The sequence below is a fragment of the Coregonus lavaretus genome, assembly GCF_964263955.1.
Source record: "Coregonus lavaretus genome assembly, chromosome: 33".
In the NCBI taxonomy this organism is placed as follows: Eukaryota; Metazoa; Chordata; class Actinopteri; order Salmoniformes; family Salmonidae; genus Coregonus; species Coregonus lavaretus.
In genome coordinates, this window is record NC_140020.1 from 10,392,348 (window position 1) to 10,416,611 (window position 24,264).

Consider the following 24,264-nt stretch of genomic DNA (forward strand, 5'->3'; position numbering starts at 1 on the left):
ATTGGTGCATTCACCTTACAGGAGTACTTGTTTCTTTGTTAACCGCTCAACACAGAATAGCCGCATGTGCGCACTCCCTCAAATCGTTTGGAGAAAATATAGTTTATATTTTATTCAGTTATGTCCAATTGTATTCTTCATACTATAAAATAATATAAAATAATGCCACGGCATTCTAAGCTGATCTTGTCTGCTAAATGAACTAGTGTAGCCCACAGCCATATGGCATAGCCAAATCAGGGCCTAGCATAAGGACAACGCTGTTCTGTTCTTCTGAAATAGACAACATTTTCTTAATATCATATTTCTTTAGACCTGTCTAAAATAAATAATGGATTTATTGTGATGGTGTAGGCTATATTACATGGATTTATTAGACTTTTTAAATGTATATGTTCCAAAGGTCTGCATCAGTGGCTTGTAGGCAACATGTGGAAGCCAGGAGATACTATTTTTTATTTTTTATTTTTTTTATTTTTTGTCATTTAGCAGACGCTCTTATCCAGAGCGACTTACAGGAGCAATTAGGGTTAAGTGCCTTGCTCAAGGGCACATCGACAGATTTTTCACCTAGTCGGCTCGGGGATTAGAACCAGCGACCTTTCGGTTACTGGCACAACGCTCTTACCCACTAAGCTACCTGCCGCCCTATACTAAATGTGTTTATGTTAATTAATGGTCAATTACAGTGAGACCGGCAGTTATTTGCTTGACAATCACCGGCTGACAAAATGTCATGACCGCCACAGCTCTAGTTGCAACCCTCCCTTCCCCATTTGCCCTAGGAACAGCCTCAATTCGTCAGGGCATGGACTTTACAAGGTGTCGAAAGCGTTCCACAAGGATGCTGGCCCATGTTGACTCCAATGCTTCCCACAGTTGTGTGAAGTTGGCTGGATGTCCTTTGGGTGGTGGACCATTCTTGATACACATGGGAAACTGTTGAGCGTGAAAAACCCAGCAGCATTGCAGTTCTTGACACAAACCGGTGCACCTGGCAGCTACTACCATACCCCGTTCAAAGGCACTTAAATATATTGTCTTGCCCATTCACCCTCTGAATGGCACACATACACAATCCATGTCTCAATTGTCCCAAGGCTTAAAAATCCTTCTTTAACCTGTCTCCTCCCCTTCATTACATTTACATTTAAGTCATTTAGCAAACGCTCTTATCCAGAGCGACTTACAAATTGGTGCATTCAACTTAGGATAGCCAGTGGGACAACCACCACTGGGGGAGGGGGGGGTGTAGAAGGAGTACTGTTATACTATTCCTTCATCTACACTGATTGAAGTGGATTTAATAAGTGACATCAATAAGGGATCATAGCTTTCACCTGGATTCACCTGGTCAGTCTATGTCATGGAAAGAGCATGTTAATGTTTTGTATACTCAGTGTATATGAAAGTATTTTAGTGGCCAAAAAAAGGTTATTTAGTTTTTTTCTGCTCTCTCAGATATAGGACAGACACAAAAATTCCTTTTGATAAATTTTTTGGACTGTCTGTTTTTCCATGTGTGAATCTGTTATTCAATGTGTTTCTATGGGCTAATAGCAGTAAGGCCAAATTCAATGTTTATTCAAATATTTTTGGAATATATTTTATTTATACCTAATGGGGTCCTAAAATTCAAAATCAAATAGCACGTTAGTTTGAAATTTCGTCATGTAAAAACTGCCACACTGGCATTTTCCAGGCCTAATATCAGGTTCGGCAATTTACCTGTCTTATATCAGCTTACTTGCGCTCAAATGGGCGGGGTGGAAATATTTGAGGCGTGTCCTTAAAAACATAGGGATATTTAAAACCAACCAAAAGCTGGTTTTAGCGGTAACGCAGTTGGTTATGGCATGAATTTTGACAGCGGAAACGCAGCCTATCCAGACGTGACGCACACTGCCCATATGCAGATAACACAAGAGTAGACTAATCTGCTTTTGGTGCCTGTATACTTCGTATTTAGAAACATAAAAAAACTAATGTTTTTTACCATTTAGTTTTATGTCGATAAAGGGTTTGGCTCCTGAGACCGCTTGGAAATAAATCTTAAATCACCAAAGCTTTATTAAAATATGAAGTTTAAGAGGAGTAAAACAGTGAGCTGACATTCCCTTTTTATCTATGCATTGTAGGCAGGCCCACATTATTTTACCCATGACATGGACATGCGTAATAAATAAAAAAACGTGTTACTTGTTTTTGGTATAATTTTATAACAACCAGACTTATTAAAATGATTCACCTTCCTGGTTTTATGGTGACAACGTCCGTGGCGCGCTTGCAATGCAACTTCTGGAGATGTGTGAATGCGATCTGATCTGTAAAATGGTTCCGATGTTCGTAAAACATAGGTCTATTTGGGAGCAGTATAACGATGAGTGGACTTTCTCCCTTTGTATTTATATTGGATATATGAAAAGCAACTGTGAAAAGTTTGGATGTGCGTAAAACCCTCCATAGTCTGCATTGTTTTAATATTATGGGCGGCGGCAGGTAGCTTAGTGGTTAAGAGCGTTGTGCCAGTAACCGAAAGGTCGCTGGTTCTAATCCCCGAGCCGACAAGGTGAAAAATCTGTCGATGTGCCCTTGAGCAAGGCACTTAACCCTAATTGCTCCTGTAAGTCGCTCTGGATAAGAGCCTCTGCTAAATAATGTAAATGTATTATATGCCCATGGGAAGCAATTATGGTGCCTGTAAGTGTATTTAGACATAGCCTATTTAAAACAAGTTTTTGTTTAGAATTATTCGCTCTCTTTTTAGTGAATTTAATCTTTCATATTGACAACATTTGGCATGTCCATGCTCAGCCATAATGCAGTTTACAGTAGGCCTAGGCCCTATATCAGTGCGAATCTGTAGCTCAGCTGGTAGAGCACGGCGCTTGTAACGCCAAGGTAGTGGGTTCGATCCCCAGGACCACCCATACACAAAAAAATGTATGCACGCATGACTGTAAGTCGCTTTGGATAAAAGCGTCTGCTAAATGGCATATTATTATATTATTATATAGGGCCTATGTATAGTGCATTCGGAAAGTATTCAGACCCCTTGACTTTTTCCACATTTTGTTACGTTACAGCCTTATTCTAAAATGTATTAAATTGTTTTTTCCACTCATTAATCTACACACAATACCCCATAACAACAAAGCAAAAACAGGTTTTTAGAAATATGACATTTACATAAATATTCAGACCCTTTACACAGTACTTTGTTGAAGCAGCTTTGGCAGCGATTACAACCTTGAGTCTTCATGGGTATGACGCTACAAGCTTGGCACACCTGTATTTGGGGAGTTTCTCACATTCTTCTCTGCAGATCCTCTCAAGCTCTGTCAGGTTGAATGGGGAGTGTCGCTTCACAGCTATTTTCAGGTCTCTCCAGAGATGTTTGATCGGGTTCAAGTCCGGGCTCTGGCTGGGCCACTCAAGGACATTCAGAGACATGTACCAAAGCAACTCCAGCATTGTCTTGGCTGTGTGCTTAGGGTCGTTGTCATGTTGGAAGGTGAACCTTCGCCCCAGTCTGAAGTCCTGAATACTCTGGAGCAGGTTATCATCAAGGATTTCTCTGTACTTTGCTCCGTTCATCTTTCCCTCGATCCTGACTAGTCTCCCAGTCCCTGCCACTGAAAAACATCTGCAACCACCATGCTAGGGAGCACTACGGACAATACCTTTGACCTCAAGGCTTGGTTTTTCCTCTGACATGTACTGCCAACTGTGGGACCTTATTTAGACAGGTGTGTGCCTTTCCAAATCATGTCCAATCAACTGAACCTACCCCAGGTGGACTCCAATCAAGTTGTAGAAACATCTCAAGGATGATAAATGGAAACAGGATAAACCTGAGCTCAGTTTCGAGTCTCATAGCGAAGGGTCTGAATACTTATGTAAATAAGGGATTTCTATAAACCTGTTTTCGCTTTGTCATTATGGGGTATTGTGTGTAGTATTGGGTATTGATGAGGATTTGTATCTATTTAATCAATTTTAGAATAAGGCTGTAACGTAACAAAATGTGAAAAAAGTTAAGGGGTCTGAATACTTTCAGAATGCACTGTACACAAAAGTATGTGGACATCCCTTGAAATTAGTGGATTCAGCTATTTCAGCCACACCCGTTGCTGACAGGTGTATAAAATCGAGCACACCGCCATGCAATCTCCATAGACAAACATTGGCAGTAGAATGGCCCGTACTGAAGAGCTCAGTGACTTTCAACGTGGCACCGTCATAGGATGCCACCTTTCCAACAAGTCAGGTCATCAAATTTCTGCCATGCTAGAGCTGCCCGGTTAACTGTAAGTGCTGTTCTTGTGAAGTGGAAACATCTAGGAGCAACAACGGCTCAGCCGTGAAGTGGTAGGCCACACAAGCTCACAGAACGGGACCGCCGAGTGCTGAAGTGCGTAGCGTTTAAAAATCATCTGTCCTCGGTTGCAACACTCACTACCGAGTTCTAAACTGCCTCTGGAAGCAACATCAACACAAGAACTGTTCGTCGGGAGCTTCATGAAATGGGTTTCCATGGCCGAGCAGCCGCACATCACCATGCGCAATGCCAAGCGTCGGCTGGTGTAGTGTAAAGCTCGCTGCCATTGGACTCTGGAGCAGTGGAAACGTGTTCTCTGGAGTGATGAATCACGCTTCACCATCTGGCAGTCCAATGGACTAATCTGAGTTTGGCAGATTTTACATTTTACATTTTTAGTCATTTAGCAGACGCTCTTATCCAGAGCGACTTACAGTTAGTGAGTGCATACGTTATTTTTCATACTGGCCCTCCATGGGAATCGAACCCTCAACCCTGGCGTTGCAAACAACATGCTCTACCAACTGAGCTACATCCCAGATGCCAGGAGAACACTACCTGCCCCAATGCATATTGCCAACTGTAAAGTTTGATGGAAGAAGAATAATGGTCTGGGGCAGTTTTTCATGGTTCCAGTGAAGGGAAATCTTAACGCTACAGCATACAATGACCTTCTAGACGATTCTGTGCTTCCAACTTTGTGGTAACAGTTTGGGGAAGGCCCTTTCCTGTTTCAGCATGACAATGCCCCAGTGCACAAAGCGAGGTCCATATAGAAATGTTTTGTAGAGATCGGTGTGGAAGAACTTGACTGGCCTGCACAGAGCCCTGACCTCAACCCCCTCGAACACCTTTGGGATGAACTGGAACGCAGACTGCGATCCAGGCCTAATCGCCCAACATCAGTGCCTGACCTCACTAATGCTCTTGTGGCTGAATGGAAGCAAGTCCCCGCAGAAATGTTCCAACATCTAGTGGAAAACCTTCCCAGAAGAGTGGATGCTGTTATAGCAGCAAAGGGGGGACCAACTCCATATTGGAGATGTTTGACGAGCAGGTGTCCACATATTGGCCATGTCGTGTATTTCCACATTGAAGCCATGCAAATACTTAGAACAATGTGGACTGCAAATAGGTTCAAGTTAACATATTTAGCAAAGATGGGATAGGTCTACATTGTGTTCTTTTTTTTCTGTAAGCTGTTTAACAAACGGACTAACATTTTAATTGGAGGCAATACGTAAAAGACCGTAAATACACAACTTGAAGCAACCACATATTTAGCCATGGAGCACGTTCTGATTGGTCAGCGAGGGGCCAAGCCTCGACACACCCACAACGTGTTTATTCATCAAAAGCCAGCCCTTTTGCGCCAACGCCAGCATCTACGGCGATAATTGTGCTTGTGAAAATAGCAAAAATATTTTTTACACAACCCCGAACCTATAGCGCTACCGCCCTTAGATTGACCATTGCATTAGGTTTGTTAAAATAGAGCCCATAATATGTATTTCAAGCTATAAGTATCACAGATTAGATCATAGGAGGTTGGTGGCACCTTAATTGGGGAGGATGGTCTCATGGTAATGACTGGAGCAGAATAGGTGGAATGGTATCAAATACATTAAACACATGGTTTCCAGGTGTTTGATGCCATTCCATTTGCTCCGTTCCGGACATTATTATGAGCCATTCTCCCCTCAACAGCCTCCACTGGATTAGCTTTAAATAGATAGATATCTTCTGTAGCTCAGTTGGTAGAGCATGGTGTTTGCAACGCCAGGGTTGTGGGTTAGATTCCCATGGGGGACAAGTATAAAAATGTATGCCCTCACTACTGTAAGTCGCTCTGGATAAGAGTGTCTGCTAAATGACTCAAATGTAAAATTCAAGTGCTTTATGCTAAAGGGGAACTGTAGCATGTGACAGTCATATAATGTCTAGCAGAGACATGTACAGTATGCTGAATGAAAAAAAGCCCCTATCTATTTCACCTCATGACACTGGAGTGCTCCCCTTTGCATGGATTAGCAACTCTAAATCTACTATTGGTTGTCACTGGCCAGATCCCTAACCTAAACCCATGCATTAGACACCGCTGCTCACTCCTGAAAGAAATCCGATTGATGGGATGGCTTTGGCGGATGTTCTTCGAAATCATAGGAATGAAATGGGGGCAAAAACCATAACGTAAATTTGATTAATCTGTGTAATGCAAATTTGATTAAGCCATGAAAGGTCTATATACTTCTCAGGTGGGTGTTATACCCGGTGGAAGATTATTTTATTTTTTAAATACTTCCATTTATAGGTAAACACGGCAAATTGGAAGTTGATGTACTGTATGACAAATATGAGATTCACTGCAACAGAACAATCTTTATGCCTCAGTATTCTAACATTGTTTAGATGGTGGATTTTAAACCAGAAACCAACCAGAAACTTCCAACGATCTGCAAAATTGAATATTCCTGGTGATTTTATGCAGACAACTCGCATGGATATAAAAGTGAATATTCTTTTGTCTGCTATTTATAAAAGTTTAAATGGTTATTGAGCAGCAGGGGTGCTTCCCTACAGTCTTAACCTGAAACACATGGGAACAGCTTTAACCTTTATGCTGGGGATATTTGAAGGCTTTTCCCCATAAAGGCCTTCCCACCTGCAGAGCACTGTATGCATAATGCAAAACCTCACACACTCGTTATCTCTGAAAAAACATCCACAGAAACTACATTTGCACAGTCCTAATTCTAACCAAACAATTAACCTTTTTTCTTTCTGTGAAAATGCATGTTCTTTGTGATAACAATGTCACACAAAGCTGTTTATTATGAGCAATGGGACAATGCAGTTGCTCCTTCACAATGGGGTTTCTCCTCCCCTGTGTGGAGAGAAACCCCCTGCTGGCATGTCACAGCGTCACACAGTCAGATAAAATTCCTCCAGCGAGTGGGGAGTATTAGTGTAAGAGGCTTTCATTAGCAACACTGTACGGCCGCTTCCTTTTGAAGCTAGGGAAGAAAACACAGCCACCACTACACATCTCCCACGCAAATTAATACAGACAGTTTTCACAGGCGTCACGATGCTTACACAAGTCAGCTTTTCATAATGTTTGTATTAGACAGACTTTTAGAATCTCCCAAAGCGCTCTATTCCAGGACACAAGGCTCACAGATAGAAAGAAAGGTTTATGTAGGATCCTCTATGTGAAATTAGCTGCCACTCAAGTTGAGGAACACGACCTACAGTACAGTACATACAGTCACAGGAGGCTGCTGAGGGGAGAACGACTCATAATAATGGCTGGAACGGAGCAAATGGAATGGCATCATACACCTGGAAATGTGTTTAATGTATTAGATACCATTCAAGCTCGTTCTCCCTAATTAAAATGCCACCAACCTCCTGTGCATACAGTACATTATTCACCAGGGAATATACAGCATCCCATTTTATGTATTACAAAAGCTCCTCTTATACCTTCCTTACACTTGGGTAAACATGTCAAAACAGGTGTGGATAGTGAAATGATTGGTACAGTATCTAACTAGCTCCTGCATGTATTGATCATAGACATTAAAACCAGTATATAGTCATTCACGTATTCTTATGGAAGACTCCCGATGGTGCATGAAGCCAGAAATATTTGAATTGGAAGCGCGCCATATTGCTGAATGAGGCTGAATGGCACCAAAAAAAATCGCTAAAGATCATGGTGAAAGCAAATACTTTTTAAAACGAACCCATTTTTCTATCTGTGGTGAAAGTGGCTGTAACTAGCAAAGGATCATGGTCGATGTAGTCGTTTTCATCATGCCTGAAAGAGTCAACAGGAGTCTCGTAGCCTGCCGGCCCGTGATTGGTCTGTGTCAGCACGTGGTCCGGTGTGACTATAAATCAGTCAGAATGGATCACTATTTAATTAAATATCTCGATTTGTAGAGAACTTGAAAATAATTAACCGTGAAGATCGAACTTGATATATTTTTGGGGTTACATCGATTTTGGGGGTTGAAATGATGTGGAAACAACGTTGATTCAACCAGTTTTTGCCCAGTAGGAACATTCCTTGCTAGATGACAGCCAGTGCCGACCCATCATTCAGGGCAGGTGGGGCTCTCTGTTTTGCATGTTATTTTGACATTAATACATGTCACATATCAGTTTGCAAACAATGTAATTTTTTTTAAATAAAAGCTGTATACAAACATGGTCTCTTTTTTGCTTTCTTGAGTAAGGCAGCTCCAAAATGCAGGTGTTTCAGCCTAGCCTAGTGCTTTCTGTGGTGGTGGGACAGCCAGCGGACAATACGGAGAGTAGCGGTTGGTAACGTTCTCTAGTTACGCCGTGATTAGCTCAGTGTTCTGTTACTCATGGGGACACTACGTCACCGCAAAATCTACGGGGAGAGCTCGAAAATTCAAACCCTTTGGTGCTGCCATAGATTTACATTAGAAGTGCCCATCCAAGAAGGCTCAAGGTCATTGGCCACAGATAAAATGACGTCACATCACGTTATCTCTACAGTAGCTTTGATTGGGCAGATCATGTCAACATCATACTTTCAAAATCTTAGCTAGCAAGCTAGCAGTCATCATAATGAATCAAGTCGACAATCTACTGGCAAATCCTTTTCAATCCTTGTCATATGAAGAGAAATGATGAAGAGAACTTATAGATCAAACGTATTGGTGCTCATTGGCCATAAACATTACACAACAAGTTGGAAATCGCAAATTCAACAATGAGTGGTTTGGAAGGAATCAGTGTCTAACTGCAAGCATTGCAAAGCAATCAATAGCCTGCTATTTAGTGGAGTGGATGTGTGGTCCAAGTCTGGGTTTAAGGGTCTCTTTTCCAAGATTAAAAGGATAAACATTCAACATTGGCTATGCTGTCAATCCAGCATGACTTCTGCCACATTCAAAACAACTGGAAACTCAGAACTGGGAAATCTCAGACTTCAGTGAGTTCAAGACAACTGGGAACTCAGGAAAAAAACGAGCTTCCGACTGGGAAAATACGTTTTGAACGGTCATCCAACTCGGAATTCCAAGTCGGGAACTCAGGCCTCTTTCTAGAACGCCGACCTGAAGATCACTAACGTCATGATTCAACCTTGTTTTTTTCAGAGTTCCCAGTTGTCTTGAACTCACCATAAATCCAGAGAATGACTGACTTTGATGACAAAATTTGCCCACGAAGGGCCGCCACGCCACCTTCCTGTTCAAGTGAGCATAGCACAACAAGGTGAGTCCAAAAATGTATTGTATGCTGTCACGGTTCAGACAGACGACCAGAGGACCACAATTGCGTCACACCAGAAAGTTTATTAAACTTAAGGGAAAAGGGAAGTAGGGAGTGAATGAAGGCTCCAGGGGTAACAGGGATCCCGTCCAATGCGCTGGGTCTGTGCCCCCCCCAGTGGCAGCGATGCGTCCTATGAAGCCGGTGGTGGGTGGTCCAGAAGTCCTGGGGGGGGGAGACACAGACACAACAGGGCGGAATGAAACCAGGCAGCAGTACAGTTCAAGGGAAATCCAAAATACGTAGTAGCAAGGCAGAAGGCTGGTCAGAGTTACCGGGATTGAAGAGAAGTCAGGAGTCGTAATGGCAGAAGCAGGTCTGGATCTCCTGAGGCAGAAGAGTATCCAAAAAACAGGCAGGTCCGGGGTCACAAAACCAGGGTGAGCCAGAAGCGCGAGCAAACAGGTTCCGGGTGTGAGCTTTGCAGACGATCTGACACCGGAGAGCTGAAAGACAGGGCCTTAAATACTGGGAGAGGTAGTGGGTAATGCAGCGCAGCTGGCAGAGTAATTAGAGCAGAGCAGAGCAGGGACAGGTGGAGCTAGTTAGGCTGAGTAGAGAGAGTGGTGAGCAGAGTGGAAGAAAATTAAGGTGGTAACCCGGTGGAGTGAGAGGCCCATGACAGAACCCCCCCCCCAAGGGACGGCCCCAGAAGTCCCAAGAGCAACACCACGCCGGGCGGGAGGAGGGGAGCCGGAGGAGGGCTAGAACTCCTCCGAACGGTCCGAGTGAACGTCCTCATCCTCGGAGGAAGCCGGAGGGCCGTGGTCGGGAGATGGGACAGGTCCCGAGACAGGATCAGGCACAGGACAGGAAGCCGAGCGGGCCGGACGGTTAGGGACCCCTCTGGGGCGGCCCCTACGGATTGCAGGTTGATCAGGATGCCGTTGGTGGAAAGCGGTGATGAGAGTCCTATCCACAATCCGACTAGCTGGCACCCAGGTCCTTTCCTCAGGTCCATAGCCCTCCCAGTCAATGAGGTACTGGAGACCCCTACCCCTCCGTCTGGACCGAAGCAGGCGGCGGACGGTGTAAACCAGACCACCATCGACGAGCCGTGGAGGAGGAGGACCAGGCGCAGCAGGGACCAGCGGACTCTCATGGATGGGCTTAATCTTAGACACATGGAAAGTGGGGTGCACCCTCAGGGAATTAGGCAGTTGGAGCCGGACAGCAGTTGGGCTAATCACTCTTATGATAGGGAATGGGCCAATGAACCGAGGTGCCAGCTTCTGCGACTCCACCCTGAGTGGCAGGTTCTTCGATGACAACCACACCCTTTGACCAACATGGTAGGTGGGAGCAGGAATTCTCCGACGGTTGGCCCCGGTAGTGTAGCTGGCAACGGATCTGAGGAGTGTGGCTCGGGCTTGTGACCAGGTGCGGCGACATCGACGGGCAAAAGCAAGTGCAGATGGGCAAGTAACCTCCTCTTCCTGGCTGGCAAATAGAGGAGGCTGGTATCCATAAACACATTGGAAAGGGGACATACCGATGGCAGAGCAGGTCAGAGAATTGTGTGCGTACTCCACCCATGTCAATTGCTGCGACCAGGAGTGGGGGTTGCGTGAAGTCATGCATCGCAGTGCCTTCTCGAGCTCCTGATTAGCCCGCTCTGACTGCCCATTGGATTGGGGATGGAATCCGGAAGTCAGACTGACTGTGGCTCCCAGCAGGTGACAGAACTCCTTCCAAAAAGCGGAGGAGAATTGTGGACCACGGTCAGAAACTACATCCTTAGGCAGTCCGTGGATCCGGAAGACGTGTTCCAGGACCACCTGGGCGGTCTCCTTGGCGGTTGGGAGCTTGGGGAGGGGAATGAAGTGTGCCATCTTGCTGAAACGGTCAACGATGGTGAGAATGACGGTCATGCCACTTGAAGGGGGCAGCCCCGTGACAAAGTCAAGGGCGATGTGAGACCAGGGACGTCTGGGCACAGGCAGGGGCTGCAGCAATCCGGCTGGGGGCTGGCAGGACGACTTGTGTTGGTTGCAGATGGGGCAGGCTTGGACGAATTCCCGTACATCCTTCCTCAGAGAGGGCCACCAGAACCTCTGGGCGAGCAGGTTGTAAGTGCGGGTGGAGCCAGGGTGACAAGCTAGGCGGGAGTCATGTCCCCACTGAACGACCTGGGACCTCAGGTCTTCGGGGACAAAAAGGCGGTCAGCTGGGCAAGTGCTGGGACCTGGCTGGTTACGGAGAGCCTCCAGCACCTGTTCCTCAACAGCCCAGGTCAGAGCTGCAACGATGCAGGGACTTGGCAGAATCGACACAGGGTCCTTGGAGGGGGTGTCATCCTTCTGGAATTGACGGGAGAGGGCGTCTGGCTTGGTGTTGCGTGATCCAGGCCGGTATGACAGAGTGAAATTAAACCTGGTGAAGAACAGGGCCCAGCGGGACTGCCTGGAGTTCAACCGTTTGGCCGTGCGGATGTACTCCAAGTTCTTATGATCGGTCCAAACGAGAAATGGAATGGTGGACCCCTCCAGCCAGTGACGCCACTCCTCCAAGGCAAGCTTCACAGCCAGCAGCTCACGGTTCCCTATGTCGTAATTGCACTCAGAGGGGGACAACCGACGTGAGAAAAAGGCACAGGGATGGAGCTTCCTATCCTCCGCAGCCCACTGAGAAATCACAGCACCAACTCCCACATCCGAGGCGTCCACCTCCACAATGAATTGCCGGTCCACATCAGGCATCTGGAGGATGGGAGCGGAGGTGAACCTCACCTTGAGGGTACTGAAGGCTTTGTCGGCTGCTGGGGTCCAGGTGAAGGGTTGCTTGGTGCTGGTTAGAGCAGTGAGAGGGGCAGCAACGGTACTGTAGTTCCGGATAAACTTCCTATAGAAGTTAGCAAACCCCAGAAACTGTTGCAGCTTCTTTCTGTTCTCCGGAACAGGCCATGAAGTGACTGCTGATACTTTGGCAGGATCCATTTGGATACTTCCCTCTGCCACTATGTACCCCAGGAAGGCCACTGTCTTGACGTGAAACTCACATTTCTCTGCCTTGGCGTAGAGGGAATTCTCCAGAAGACGATGAAGGACTTGCTGGACATGGCGGGTGTGTTCAGACAGGTTTCTGGAGTAGATTAAGATGTCATCCAGGTAAACGAAGACAAACTTGTTTAACATGTCCCGCAGTACATCATTCACTAGAGCCTGGAACACAGCAGGAGCATTGGTGAGGCCAAAAGGCATAACCAGATACTCGTAGTGGCCTGTTGGTGTATTGAATGCGGTTTTCCATTCATCTCCCTCCCGGATCCGCACTAGGTGGTAAGCGTTTCTGAGATCCAACTTGGTAAAAACAGTGGCTCCCTGGAGCAACTCAAAAGCAGAGGTGAGCAGAGGCAGAGGGTAACGGTTTTTCACTGTGATGTCGTTGAGTCCCCTGTAGTCGATGCAGGGGCGAAGAGATCCGTCCTTCTTCCCCACAAAGAAGAAGCCAGCACCAGCAGGAGATGAAGATGAACGGATTAATCCTGCGGACAGAGAGCCATTGATGTAGTCCTCCATGGACTTTCTTTCAGGAGCAGACAACGAATAAAGACGACCCTTTGGAGGAGCTGTTCCAGGGAGGAGGTCGATGGCACAGTCGTACGGTCGGTGAGGGGGCAGAGATGTGGCTCTTGCTTTGTTAAACACCTCTCTGAGACCATGGTAGCATTCTGGGACATTGGAGAGGTCAGGAGCGGAGTTAGTAGGTACTGGCCGAGGGGGTAGTGCGGCAGCAAGCAGGCAGGTTCGGTGGCAGTCCTCTCCCCACTCCCTGATCACCCCGGTCACCCAGTCGAGCTGAGGGTTGTGCCGGCGGAGCCATGGGTAACCCAGGATGAGGGGTTGGCCTGGAGAGGGGAGCAGGTGAAACTGGATAGTTTCTTGATGGTTTCCGGACAGACCCATCGAGACCGGGGCCGTGACATGAGTGACCGATCCGAGTAAGTGTCCGTCCAGTGCCCGGGCAGGAATAGGAGGTGTCAAACGGAGGTTCTCCAGTCCCAGTTGGCGTGCCAGCTTGATGTCCATTATGTTGGCTTCGGCGCCAGAATCCACCAGAGCAGCCAGGGTGTGAGTTGAGTCAGAGAGGCGGAGGTGAACTTGCAGCAGGGGTTTGCGGTCGGAGGACTGGATGGTCATTGAACTCAACCGGACTCCCCCTATGCCCGGTGAGCTTCGGCCCTTTAAAGGGCAGGTTACCACACGATGTCCATCACCTCCACAATAGAGGCAGAGGTTTGAGGTGAAGCGGCGCTGGCGCTCTGCAGGAGTGAGGGAGGCTCGCCCAATCTCCATAGGCTCAGACTGATCAAGCTGACCTGGGTGAGTGGCAGTAGATGACAGGAGCCCAGTCGGATCTCTCCGAATGCCGGTAGTAGGTGGACCTTGGCGCCCCCTCTCACGACGACGGGTCTGTATCCTTCTGTCGATCCTGACAGTCAGTGCGATGGCTTCATCAAGAGTGGAAGGCAGTTCATGGGAGACCAACTCGTCCTTGATATAGTCAGCCAAACTATGGAAGAACGCGTCCACCAACGATGGTGTGTTCCAAGAACTTCGTCTAGCCAGGGTTCGGAAGTCGATGGAATGGTCTGCGACTGTACGTCTGCCTTGTCGAATACTGAACAGTTCACGAGACGCCTCTGCGGTGGGTGAATCCAGGTCAAACACCTTCAGCATCTCCTCAGCAAACAGGTCGAAGGTTGCACATGCGGGGGTTTGACGTTCGAACTCTGCTGTTCCCCAGAGTCGAGCTCGGCCCGTCAGGTGAGTGATGGCATACCCAACTTTAGCCCCCTCCGTGGCGAAGGTCCTTGGCTGCAAGGAGAACTGAAGTCGGCAGCTAGTCAGGAATGGCCGGACCTGGGTTGAATCGCCGTTGAACCGCTCGGGGTTTCCAATCTTGGGTTCCGGAGCAGCGGCTGCAATGACCGGGGCAGGTAACTCGGGGGCTGGGCTGGTGGGCAGACTGGCTGGGGTAAGGTTGGTGAGGAGTTGAATGATCATGGCGAGTTGTTGTTGCTGCTGCTGGAACTGCTGCTCATGCTCATCGGTTTCCATGTCGGGGAAAGTGTGCGCTGAGTCCATAATGGTCAGATCGTACTGTCACGGTTCAGACAGACGACCAGAGGACCACAATTGCGTCACACCAGAAAGTTTATTAAACTTAAGGGAAAAGGGAAGTAGGGAGTGAATGAAGGCTCCAGGGGTAACAGGGATCCCGTCCAATGCGCTGGGTCTGTGCCCCCCCCAGTGGCAGCGATGCGTCCTATGAAGCCGGTGGTGGGTGGTCCAGAAGTCCTGGGGGGGGGGAGACACAGACACAACAGGGCGGAATGAAACCAGGCAGCAGTACAGTTCAAGGGAAATCCAAAATACGTAGTAGCAAGGCAGAAGGCTGGTCAGAGTTACCGGGATTGAAGAGAAGTCAGGAGTCGTAATGGCAGAAGCAGGTCTGGATCTCCTGAGGCAGAAGAGTATCCAAAAAACAGGCAGGTCCGGGGTCACAAAACCAGGGTGAGCCAGAAGCGCGAGCAAACAGGTTCCGGGTGTGAGCTTTGCAGACGATCTGACACCGGAGAGCTGAAAGACAGGGCCTTAAATACTGGGAGAGGTAGTGGGTAATGCAGCGCAGCTGGCAGAGTAATTAGAGCAGAGCAGAGCAGGGACAGGTGGAGCTAGTTAGGCTGAGTAGAGAGAGTGGTGAGCAGAGTGGAAGAAAATTAAGGTGGTAACCCGGTGGAGTGAGAGGCCCATGACAGTATGCTGCTGCATAAATGATGTAATATGCCAGAGAGATACGTATACTGTAGCTAAGAAAGTAATTCTAAGTGTATGTTGTGTATTAAGCTGTTAGTAGCCCATGTGCCTCACCCTAGTAATTTGGTCCCTTTTCCACTCCTAATTTATCCTATGGTTCTGACTTGGTGTACAGGGAGAATACTGTAAGAACGGCCCATGTTCTAAATTCTGAAGCTGTACATTTCAAAAGTGCTGAACAAATAGTTATATTGACTATGTCCGTCCTAGCTCGCTCATTAATGTCTTAATCGAAATTATGGATTGCCTCTTATCCGCTCGTCGTCCCCTTTAAAAAATAATAATAATAATAATATATATATATATATATATATATATAGTGGGGAGAACAAGTATTTGATACACTGCCGATTTTGCAGGTTTTCCTACTTACAAAGCATGTAGAGGTCTGTCATTTTTATCATAGGTACACTTCAACTGTGAGAGACGGAATCTAAAAGAAAAATCCAGAAAATCACATTGTATGATTTTTAAGTAATTCATTTGCATTTTATTGCATGACATAAGTATTTGATACATCAGAAAAGCAGAACTTAATATTTGGTACAGAAACCTTTGTTTGCAATTACAGAGATCATACGTTTCCTGTAGGTCTTGACCAGGTTTGTACACACTGCAGCAGGGATTTTGGCCCACTCCTCCACACAGACCTTCTCCAGATCCTTCAGGTTTCGGGGCTGTCGCTGGGCAATACGGACTTTCAGCTCCCTCCAAAGATTTTCTATTGGGTTCAGGTCTGGAGACTGGCTAGGCCACTCCAGGACCTTGAGATGCTTCTTACGGAGCCACTCCTTAGTTGCCCTGGCTGTATGTTTCGGGTCGTTGTCATGCTGGAAGACCCAGCCACGACCCATCTTCAATGCTCTTACTGAGGGAAGGAGGTTGTTGGCCAAGATCTCGCGATACATGGCCCCATCCATCCTCCCCTCAATACGGTGCAGTCGTCCTGTCCCCTTTGCAGAAAAGCATCCCCAAAGAATGATGTTTCCACCTCCATGCTTCACGGTTGGGATGGTGTTCTTGGGGTTGTACTCATCCTTCTTCTTCCTCCAAACACGGCGAGAGGAGTTTAGACCAAAAAGCTCTATTTTTGTCTCAGACCACATGACCTTCTCCCATTCCTCCTCTGGATCATCCAGATGGTCATTGGCAAACTTCAGACGGGCCTGGACATGCGCTGGCTTGAGCAGGGGGACCTTGCGTGCGCTGCAGGATTTTAATCCATGACGGCGTAGTGTGTTACTAATGGTTTTCTTTGAGACTGTGGTCCCAGCTCTCTTCAGGTCATTGAACAGGTCCTGCCGTGTAGTTCTGGGCTGATCCCTCACCTTCCTCATGATCATTGATGCCCCACGAGGTGAGATCTTGCATGGAGCCCCAGACCGAGGGTGATTGACCGTCATCTTGAACTTCTTCCATTTTCTAATAATTGCGCCAACAGTTGTTGCCTTCTCACCAAGCTGCTTGCCTATTGTCCTGTAGCCCATCCCAGCCTTGTGCAGGTCTACAATGTTATCCCTGATGTCCTTACACAGCTCTCTGGTCTTGGCCATTGTGGAGAGGTTGGAGTCTGTTTGATTGAGTGTGTGGACAAGTGTCTTTTATACAGGTAACGAGTTCAAACAGGTGCAGTTAATACAGGTAACGAGTGGAGAACAGGAGGGCTTCTTAAAGAAAAACTAACAGGTCTGTGAGAGCCGGAATTCTTACTGGTTGGTAGGTGATCAAATACTTATGTCATGCAATAAAATGCAAATGAATTACTTAAAAATCATACAATGTGATTTTCTGGATTTTTGTTTTAGATTCCGTCTCTCACAGTTGAAGTGTACCTATGATAAGAATTACAGACCTCTACATGCTTTGTAAGTAGGAAAACCTGCAAAATCGGCAGTGTATCAAATACTCCCCACTGTATATATATTTTTTGGTTGTTGTTGTCATTTAGCAGACGCTCTTATCCAGAGCGACTTACAGTTAGTGAGTGCATACATTTTTCATACTGGCCCCCCGTGGGAATTGAACCCACAACCCTGGCGTTGCAAGCGCCATGCTCTACCAACTGAGCTACAAGAGGCCATAGTTTGTACAGCTCAATTGTCAGTAGAAACCATATTTGTTTAAGCAAGTCAGCCATATCAGCAATGTTTTTTTTAAAGGCAGTAAATGAGGCTGAATGAACTGTTTCGCTGCCAGACAAGGCTCCGCTGATAGCCATGTGTAGCGGTGGTAAGGTGTTAGGACTGCTGTTGGGACTTGGCTGTTGGGACAGATTTATGTAGGCCCTAAAAGTATTTTGGCACTGTTTGTCACCGTTATAGTCAAATGAATGTATTGTTTAGTGTTGTGTTGTGTAGTGGCTTTGCTGGAATGCATAAAAAAAATTGGGGGGAGTTTGCCCCACCAAGATTTACATGCTAAAATCGCCACTGATGACAGATAAAGCTAACATCAATTCACTACCCTAGTACTTTGTTTGAGATAATATGCAAACCATAATGCAAAATATGCTGATTTCAAAGCTAATTGCCATCCAAAACTTTATTAATTCACTTATTCGGTCTCTCTCTCCCGTCTCTCCTAAGATTATCTATTGCCTAAGTGAACTGACTGTGCTGCGACGGGTAACCCTAACCTTAACCACACTGCTAACCTTATGCCTAACCCTAACCTTAAATTAAGAGCAAAAGGCTTTTCATAAATGTTTACAATATAGCCAATTTTGACTTTGTGGTTGTGGTAACTATTGGAAACCACCCTGAGGTGAATGCCTCATGAATAACAGCATTACTGGTTAAATTGACAGCACACATTTTTATAAAATAAGCTACTTCTATGCAAATGTTGTTGATCAGTACAATAAAATAAGTCCCAAATGGAATGTCATCTGTAGCCCCATGAAAATCTGCCAAAACAAGCTCAATAAATGCATGCACACAATCCTATTGAATATGCATTCACCTGTATTGTAGATAGGCCTAAGGTACATCTTGATTTACCAAGTTTATCAATAAATGATTACCATTATGTTGTTACGTAGTTAGATTGTTAAAAACAAAGTCAAATTGTTTGTATGATTACATAATTGATTAATTAATGCATACATGGCTGTCTCTGAAAAATGTTGACGTAAAACAATTCGAATGTAACAATATTGAACTCAAAAGATGCCCAAAGTTTGAACAGAGCAGTAGCTGAGTTTATCTGTCTGGATCAAGTGCCATTCTGTGACTTTGGCTAATATGCCTCCTTTTTTTTGCCATGGTATCGTTTTGGTATCGAGTATTGTGATGGTATCGAGTATTGTGATACTGGTATCGGTATTGAAGTCAAAATTCTGGTATCATGACAGCACTAATCTAAACCAGGATTGCAAAACTCCAGTCTTCTGGTTTTCCTTCCACCCTGGCAGTTAATTGATCCATTAATGCCACTAATCGATTGTTCAGTTAAACTAGAAACTTCTGATTGCCCAAGGAGAACAAACATGGAAACAAACACACACTATATCAGTGCCCCTTCGCCAGTCCTAATACCTCTAGTGCTGGGATGGGCAACTTTGTTGGGGGTGGGGGCCACAAAGAAATCTGAACTCATGACGGGCTGCAGTGGCAAGTTTGCTCCAATTCTACATATTTTGTCATGGGGCAGAAAGAAGATTTAGCAATTTTCTAACTAATTTCATGCAATTCTACAAATTTTGCTATAAGGTGGGGGGAAACATTTGCAGTTTTTAATATGATATCTGAGTTAGAGTGACTAATCAATGGGGGCTCCCCGGTTGGTAATTTGACCATGATTACTACAAGCTTTGACAGCTGGCTAGACTAACTTACCAATCAAAAAAATGTAAGTTGACATGGTCTAATTGAGTTACTGTCAATGACTTACATAACAAGAGAAAACTGCTGATGCACAACCAAATTTCGAAATTGCACCTTGTATATTCTACTATTTTAACTCTCATAAGTAAGTTGAGACCCCCACTGAGTCCCAATTATCCTACAGTTGCCCATACCTGCTCTAGATGGCACTGAAGTCTATTTTAGTAACATCAGCCAATTAGTTTAGACCAGGGCTGCCCAACCCTCTTCCTGGAGATCTACTGTCCTGCAGGTTTTCAGTCCAAACCTAATTTAGCATATCTGATTCAGCTAGTTAAGGTCTTGTTGAGCAGCTAATAAGTAGAATCAGGTGTGTTAAATTAGGGTTGGACTGGAAACCCACAGGATGGTAGATATCCAGGAAGAGGGTTGGGCAGCCCTGGTTTAGACCCATGTCCTTACCTGCAAAGGCTGGTCTCATGGTAAAATCATGGTCATCAACTCGCAGCAGGTGGTCTGTCTTCACCTTGTGAGATTTGGTGTTATCAACAATCTTTTTTCCAGTCAGGGGACTACAAAAGAAAACAGCAATAAATACTTCTGAAAAGATTGGCAGATAACAGTGTAAAGTTTACACTTACTCCTTACAGAGAACAATACAACCACCTTTGAAAGGACCCTCAAACCACAACAGTGAGATTATGAAAGGAACAGAACGATTAGGAGTAAGAACACAGACTTTACAACAGAGGTGTTTGTGTGTGTAGATAATCAAGAGAAACATACTATGCTTTGCTGTCAAAGTGGTCTTATCTAACCCATATATGGCATGTTTGTTGGTTGATGATAACATGGGTGGAAGTTCGTTCCCATGCTCTGTATGCATTATGTTCTGTGGGTATAAAGCTCAGTGAAGACACGGCTAACTCTGTTCCGAATAGACCCCCATCCAACTCAATTTACGCGTTTATGCGCGCCTATTCCAGCATCAAGGATGTCCCAAAATAGAGGGGTTGACAATTATTGAGCGCGTGGAGGCTGGCTAATTAAACCACCAGACAACAACTTCGTCAGACAACCACTTCGACCGGAATAGCATTTGCAAAGTGTATCCAGGCACCGGCAGGCACGCTTGGTGTGATTGTGATTTTGCGCAATTAATAGTGAAACGCACATTGTCCCCTGGGGACTGCCACTTCATGTTATAGGGGTCGATTCGGAATTGTAATCCTATACTTTGTAATGGACAAAAATGTATCATGTTATAACTCAATATGCAAGAATAATAGACATTGGTGGGCTACTTGCAATACAGCATGGGAGCCTGAGAACCGGCTGGAGAACCCAATTAATCCTATGTCACCATGGAACTGTTAAATCTGTTAAATCTTGCAGATTACATGAACATGTTCTGCCCTTACTGTATTTCAAGTGCATTTGACAACTTTGTGTCATTGAACAGCCTCACAGGTGGATCGCCTCTCATTTCACGGATAGGATTATTAATAATGACGGAACACATCATGGGTCATCTGAAGGGGAGAATAGCACAACCGACAGTGACGTATGATGCAGAATAATGATGCAAGGTTCAGATGAATTGTATGGATGATGAAACTCGCAGATAGGGATGATTCATGACATCTCTGCGTAGACATGGTCCACCCATTGCATCCTTGCCATCAATGCGCACTGCGCTCTGGATCGTCTTTACGCACGGGCACGGTTTACCCGTTGCGCAATCCCAATCGAGTCCAGACCACCCCAAGAAGGCTAATATTTGCATAGTCTCAGTGTCAACGACTATAACGGGTTTCGCATTCTGACACGAGCCATCAATGATTGCAACGTGACAAATTGAATCGAATAAATATTTAAATCAAACGGAACGCAGAATTTAACCAAAGAAAGAGGGTCATGTCATGATGACCCCCAGTTGCTTTAAAGTGCAAATGAAAGAGTGAAAGTACAAATGAAACAAGAAAATCATGGGGAAAGATGGGAAGAAAGTAACAAGGGGCGAAAGTAACACGCCCATTTTCTCCTATTTGGATGGACTATCAAAAAGGGTAAGGATCCAGGTACTTACGCGCCATGCTTGTGAGATTCCACCGCCCCGGACCACCTCCTTTTCCTACTTTTGTGCTTTCGGCATTCCCCGATAAGTATCAAGCTAAAAATTAAAAACAGGAACTTAATATAAGGCATTATGTGTGAAAACTCAAAAGTCGTCCAGTGAGTGAAGAAATCCCTTTAATCGACGTCCGCAATGGTTTGAGCATTGTAGCGTCTTCTGATCTGAAGCAGAACATGTGTGATAACTTGCATTGTAGTGAGGCAGTGTGTCGGTTGATTAAGTAACAACGACAGATATGTTTACGACGCCAAGCGGCTTGTCCCGCTTATTGCTCCCTGATTGGTCCACAGCGGTTGGTTTCAACGCGCTCCAAACCAAGGCACGGCGCGCGCAGCTTCAGCAGCAGCTCTGGTTCAGCTACAGATGACATGACCACATTCCGGGGCATCCTCGATCAACTGACGTAACATACTCAGGATTCGCACAGCTGTTTGGGCACTTTCGAAAAACCAAAAAGTAGATATACATGGATCCTGTCCTTAATAAACCTCTCTGCAACAACTGGGGAAGCTCTTTGCATATACCGATAATGTAACAGGCCTTGGAATCAAGTCTCATATCAACAGCAAGTGCATATCCTAATTATACAGATTTGAGAGAACAGTACTGGATGGTGTAACCTGATCCTTTCTGTATGCACATATCAAATGTGTTCTAAAATCTTCGGATTACTTAATGGTGTGTGTGTGGTGATTAATAACGGAGTGTTACTTTCATCCATCAAGACCTACATTTTTTTTTTTTTTTTAAACATTACAGAATCTGTAAACTGTGACACATAACATGATCATTTATTTTTTGTTCAAGGCATTTATTTTCTGATACAATGTTCATATGTAGCATTCAAATACAGTCTTAAACGATGGATAGATGTGTGAATGACATCTTGAGACTTGAAGCTGTCTGCAATGGATTCAGTATTCACATGAACAAAGCTGTTATACATGGCTCAAATATCATGAGACCACAAACGAGAGAGAGCGGACCTACTCTGGACATTTTATTTGCCTTGAAGTACAGTGTAACCACAACATTTAAATTGCTTTGCATTAGTCCCCAATCCATTTCTTGTGAGGACCTCAAAAGGTAGGCCTAAAGTCATACAGTCTCTTTCTTGCATAATCTCAATTTCTAAAGCGCTTCTGCGTTGACAATGGTTTGTTGCCTCATCCCTGTCTCACTATCTTTGGACCCAATCAGTGATATAGCCAGGTTCCTACAGTATGAACAGCATGAGATTAGCAAGAAAGCACAAACAGACTGGCACTCAGGCTAAGATTGACAGACGTATGTGTATAGAAGGCTGCACTGTACCTGCTGCTGCAAAGTAGAAAACAGCCGGAGCATTGGCTAACCAGTCAGAAATGTCAATGGCGTAACATTTGAGCAGAAATAATTACCATCTTATCTGTATACAATTTATTATGCATATTGCTTCCCTGTGCACAATTAATTATTTTGAGACAAACAAATCAATTTAATAACCTTCATTGTTTACATGTCATATGATACAGCATTAACTTGTTTAAATAATGAGAGCAAGCAGCAGTCCCTATGATAAACAGTTGCCTGACAAAATAAAAAGTAGAGATACAGGCCGTATTCATAAAGCACCTAAGAGGAGTCCTGATCTAGGATCAGTTTTGTTTTTTAGATCAATGAATTAGATTATATGGACATGGGGGACCTGCTCCTAGATCAGCACTCCTACTCAGACATTTTGGGAATACAACCCAGTGTCTCTGTTCTATAAAAGGTTTGGACACAAGCCTATGTTTCTTTAAAATGTGGTACAGTCAATTCAAAGTAATAAAAGACACCTTGGAGGTGGAGTCAACCCCGTCCTACACAGGAACGCAGGTTACCCTCAATGTAAAGCAAGCCCTCTTTACTTAGTGGGAGAAACAGTCACCAAGGCTATGCCTAACCCTCTATGAACAGAAGGGGGGCTGTCCATAGTTTTCCAGGGCTCTAGGCTGACACGGTAAAGAGATAAAGTCCATTTGTTGCCAGCTAAGATGTCAGGGTCAGGTGGTCTGGGGACGTTCAGGTCAGTGTCGTCACAGCTCGTAGTCAAACTTGTACTCGTTGGTCAGGTAGATCCTGCGGAAAATGAGGGCAGCCAGGAGCAGGGTGAGCACCATGATGAGCACCACAGAGCCCGTGTGGCTGGCGTCCTGAGGAGGGTGGGAGGCGGCGGTGTGGGGGAAGGCAGGGAAGGTAGGCCTGCTGGGGGGCTCTCTCTGGTGCTGCTGGGCCCGGCGCTGGCGGGGGCTGAGAGAACGGCTGCTGGGGGCTGGGGGACATGACTCGTCCTCACTGGCAGCTGGAGCCACCTCGGCCTGCTGGGAGCACAGCATAGCATACACAAGATCAGACTGTGGCCCAACACACACACACACACACACACACACAGTACGAATGCACACACACATACAGTAGACATGGTGCACGCATGCATGCAGACAGACACACCCACCCACAATACAAGAACACACGCAAGCGCATACAACAGTTACACACACACACTTTACGAATACACAGACATTACACACACACAACCATGCTGAGGGCTTTCTTTCTAGACACACATACAGTGCATTCAGAAAGTATTCAGACCCCTTGACTTTTTCCACATTTTGTTCCGTTACAGCCTTATTCGAAAATGGATTAAATCGTTTTTTCCCCCTCATCAATCTACACACAATACCCCATAATGACAAAGCAAAAACAGGTTTTTAGAATTTTTTGCAAATGTATATATAAAAAAAAAAAAACGGAAATAAGACATTTACATAAGTATTCAGACCCTTTACTCAGTACTTTGTTGAAGCACCTTTGGCAGCGATT

At 45.5% G+C, this 24,264-nt stretch overlaps 2 protein-coding genes across 4 annotated transcripts in view; both read right to left on the reverse strand.

Moving 5' to 3' along the window:
* Nucleotides 1-21,485, reverse strand: part of LOC311108320 (gamma-aminobutyric acid receptor subunit rho-2-like) — a gene marked incomplete at both ends in the record, with an annotated part of 42,494 nt that extends 21,009 nt beyond the window's left edge. The window contains 2 exons of the mRNA XM_084150948.1: nt 19,740-19,849; nt 21,367-21,485. Of these exons, the coding sequence (XP_084007074.1) occupies nt 19,740-19,849; nt 21,367-21,485 (229 nt within the window). The remainder of the gene's footprint in view (nt 1-19,739; nt 19,850-21,366) is intronic.
* A 704-nt stretch (nt 21,486-22,189) lies between these two features.
* Nucleotides 22,190-24,264, reverse strand: part of LOC311108516 (ubiquitin-conjugating enzyme E2 J1-like) — a 47,999-nt gene continuing 45,924 nt past the window's right edge. For 2 of the 3 annotated variants that reach the window (XM_084151161.1, XM_084151160.1), the window contains exon 8: nt 22,190-23,759. In XM_084151161.1, the coding sequence (XP_084007287.1) occupies nt 23,475-23,759 (285 nt within the window). In that variant the 3' untranslated portion in view covers nt 22,190-23,474. The remainder of the gene's footprint in view (nt 23,760-24,264) is intronic. The other variant, XM_084151162.1, reaches the window with a different exon arrangement.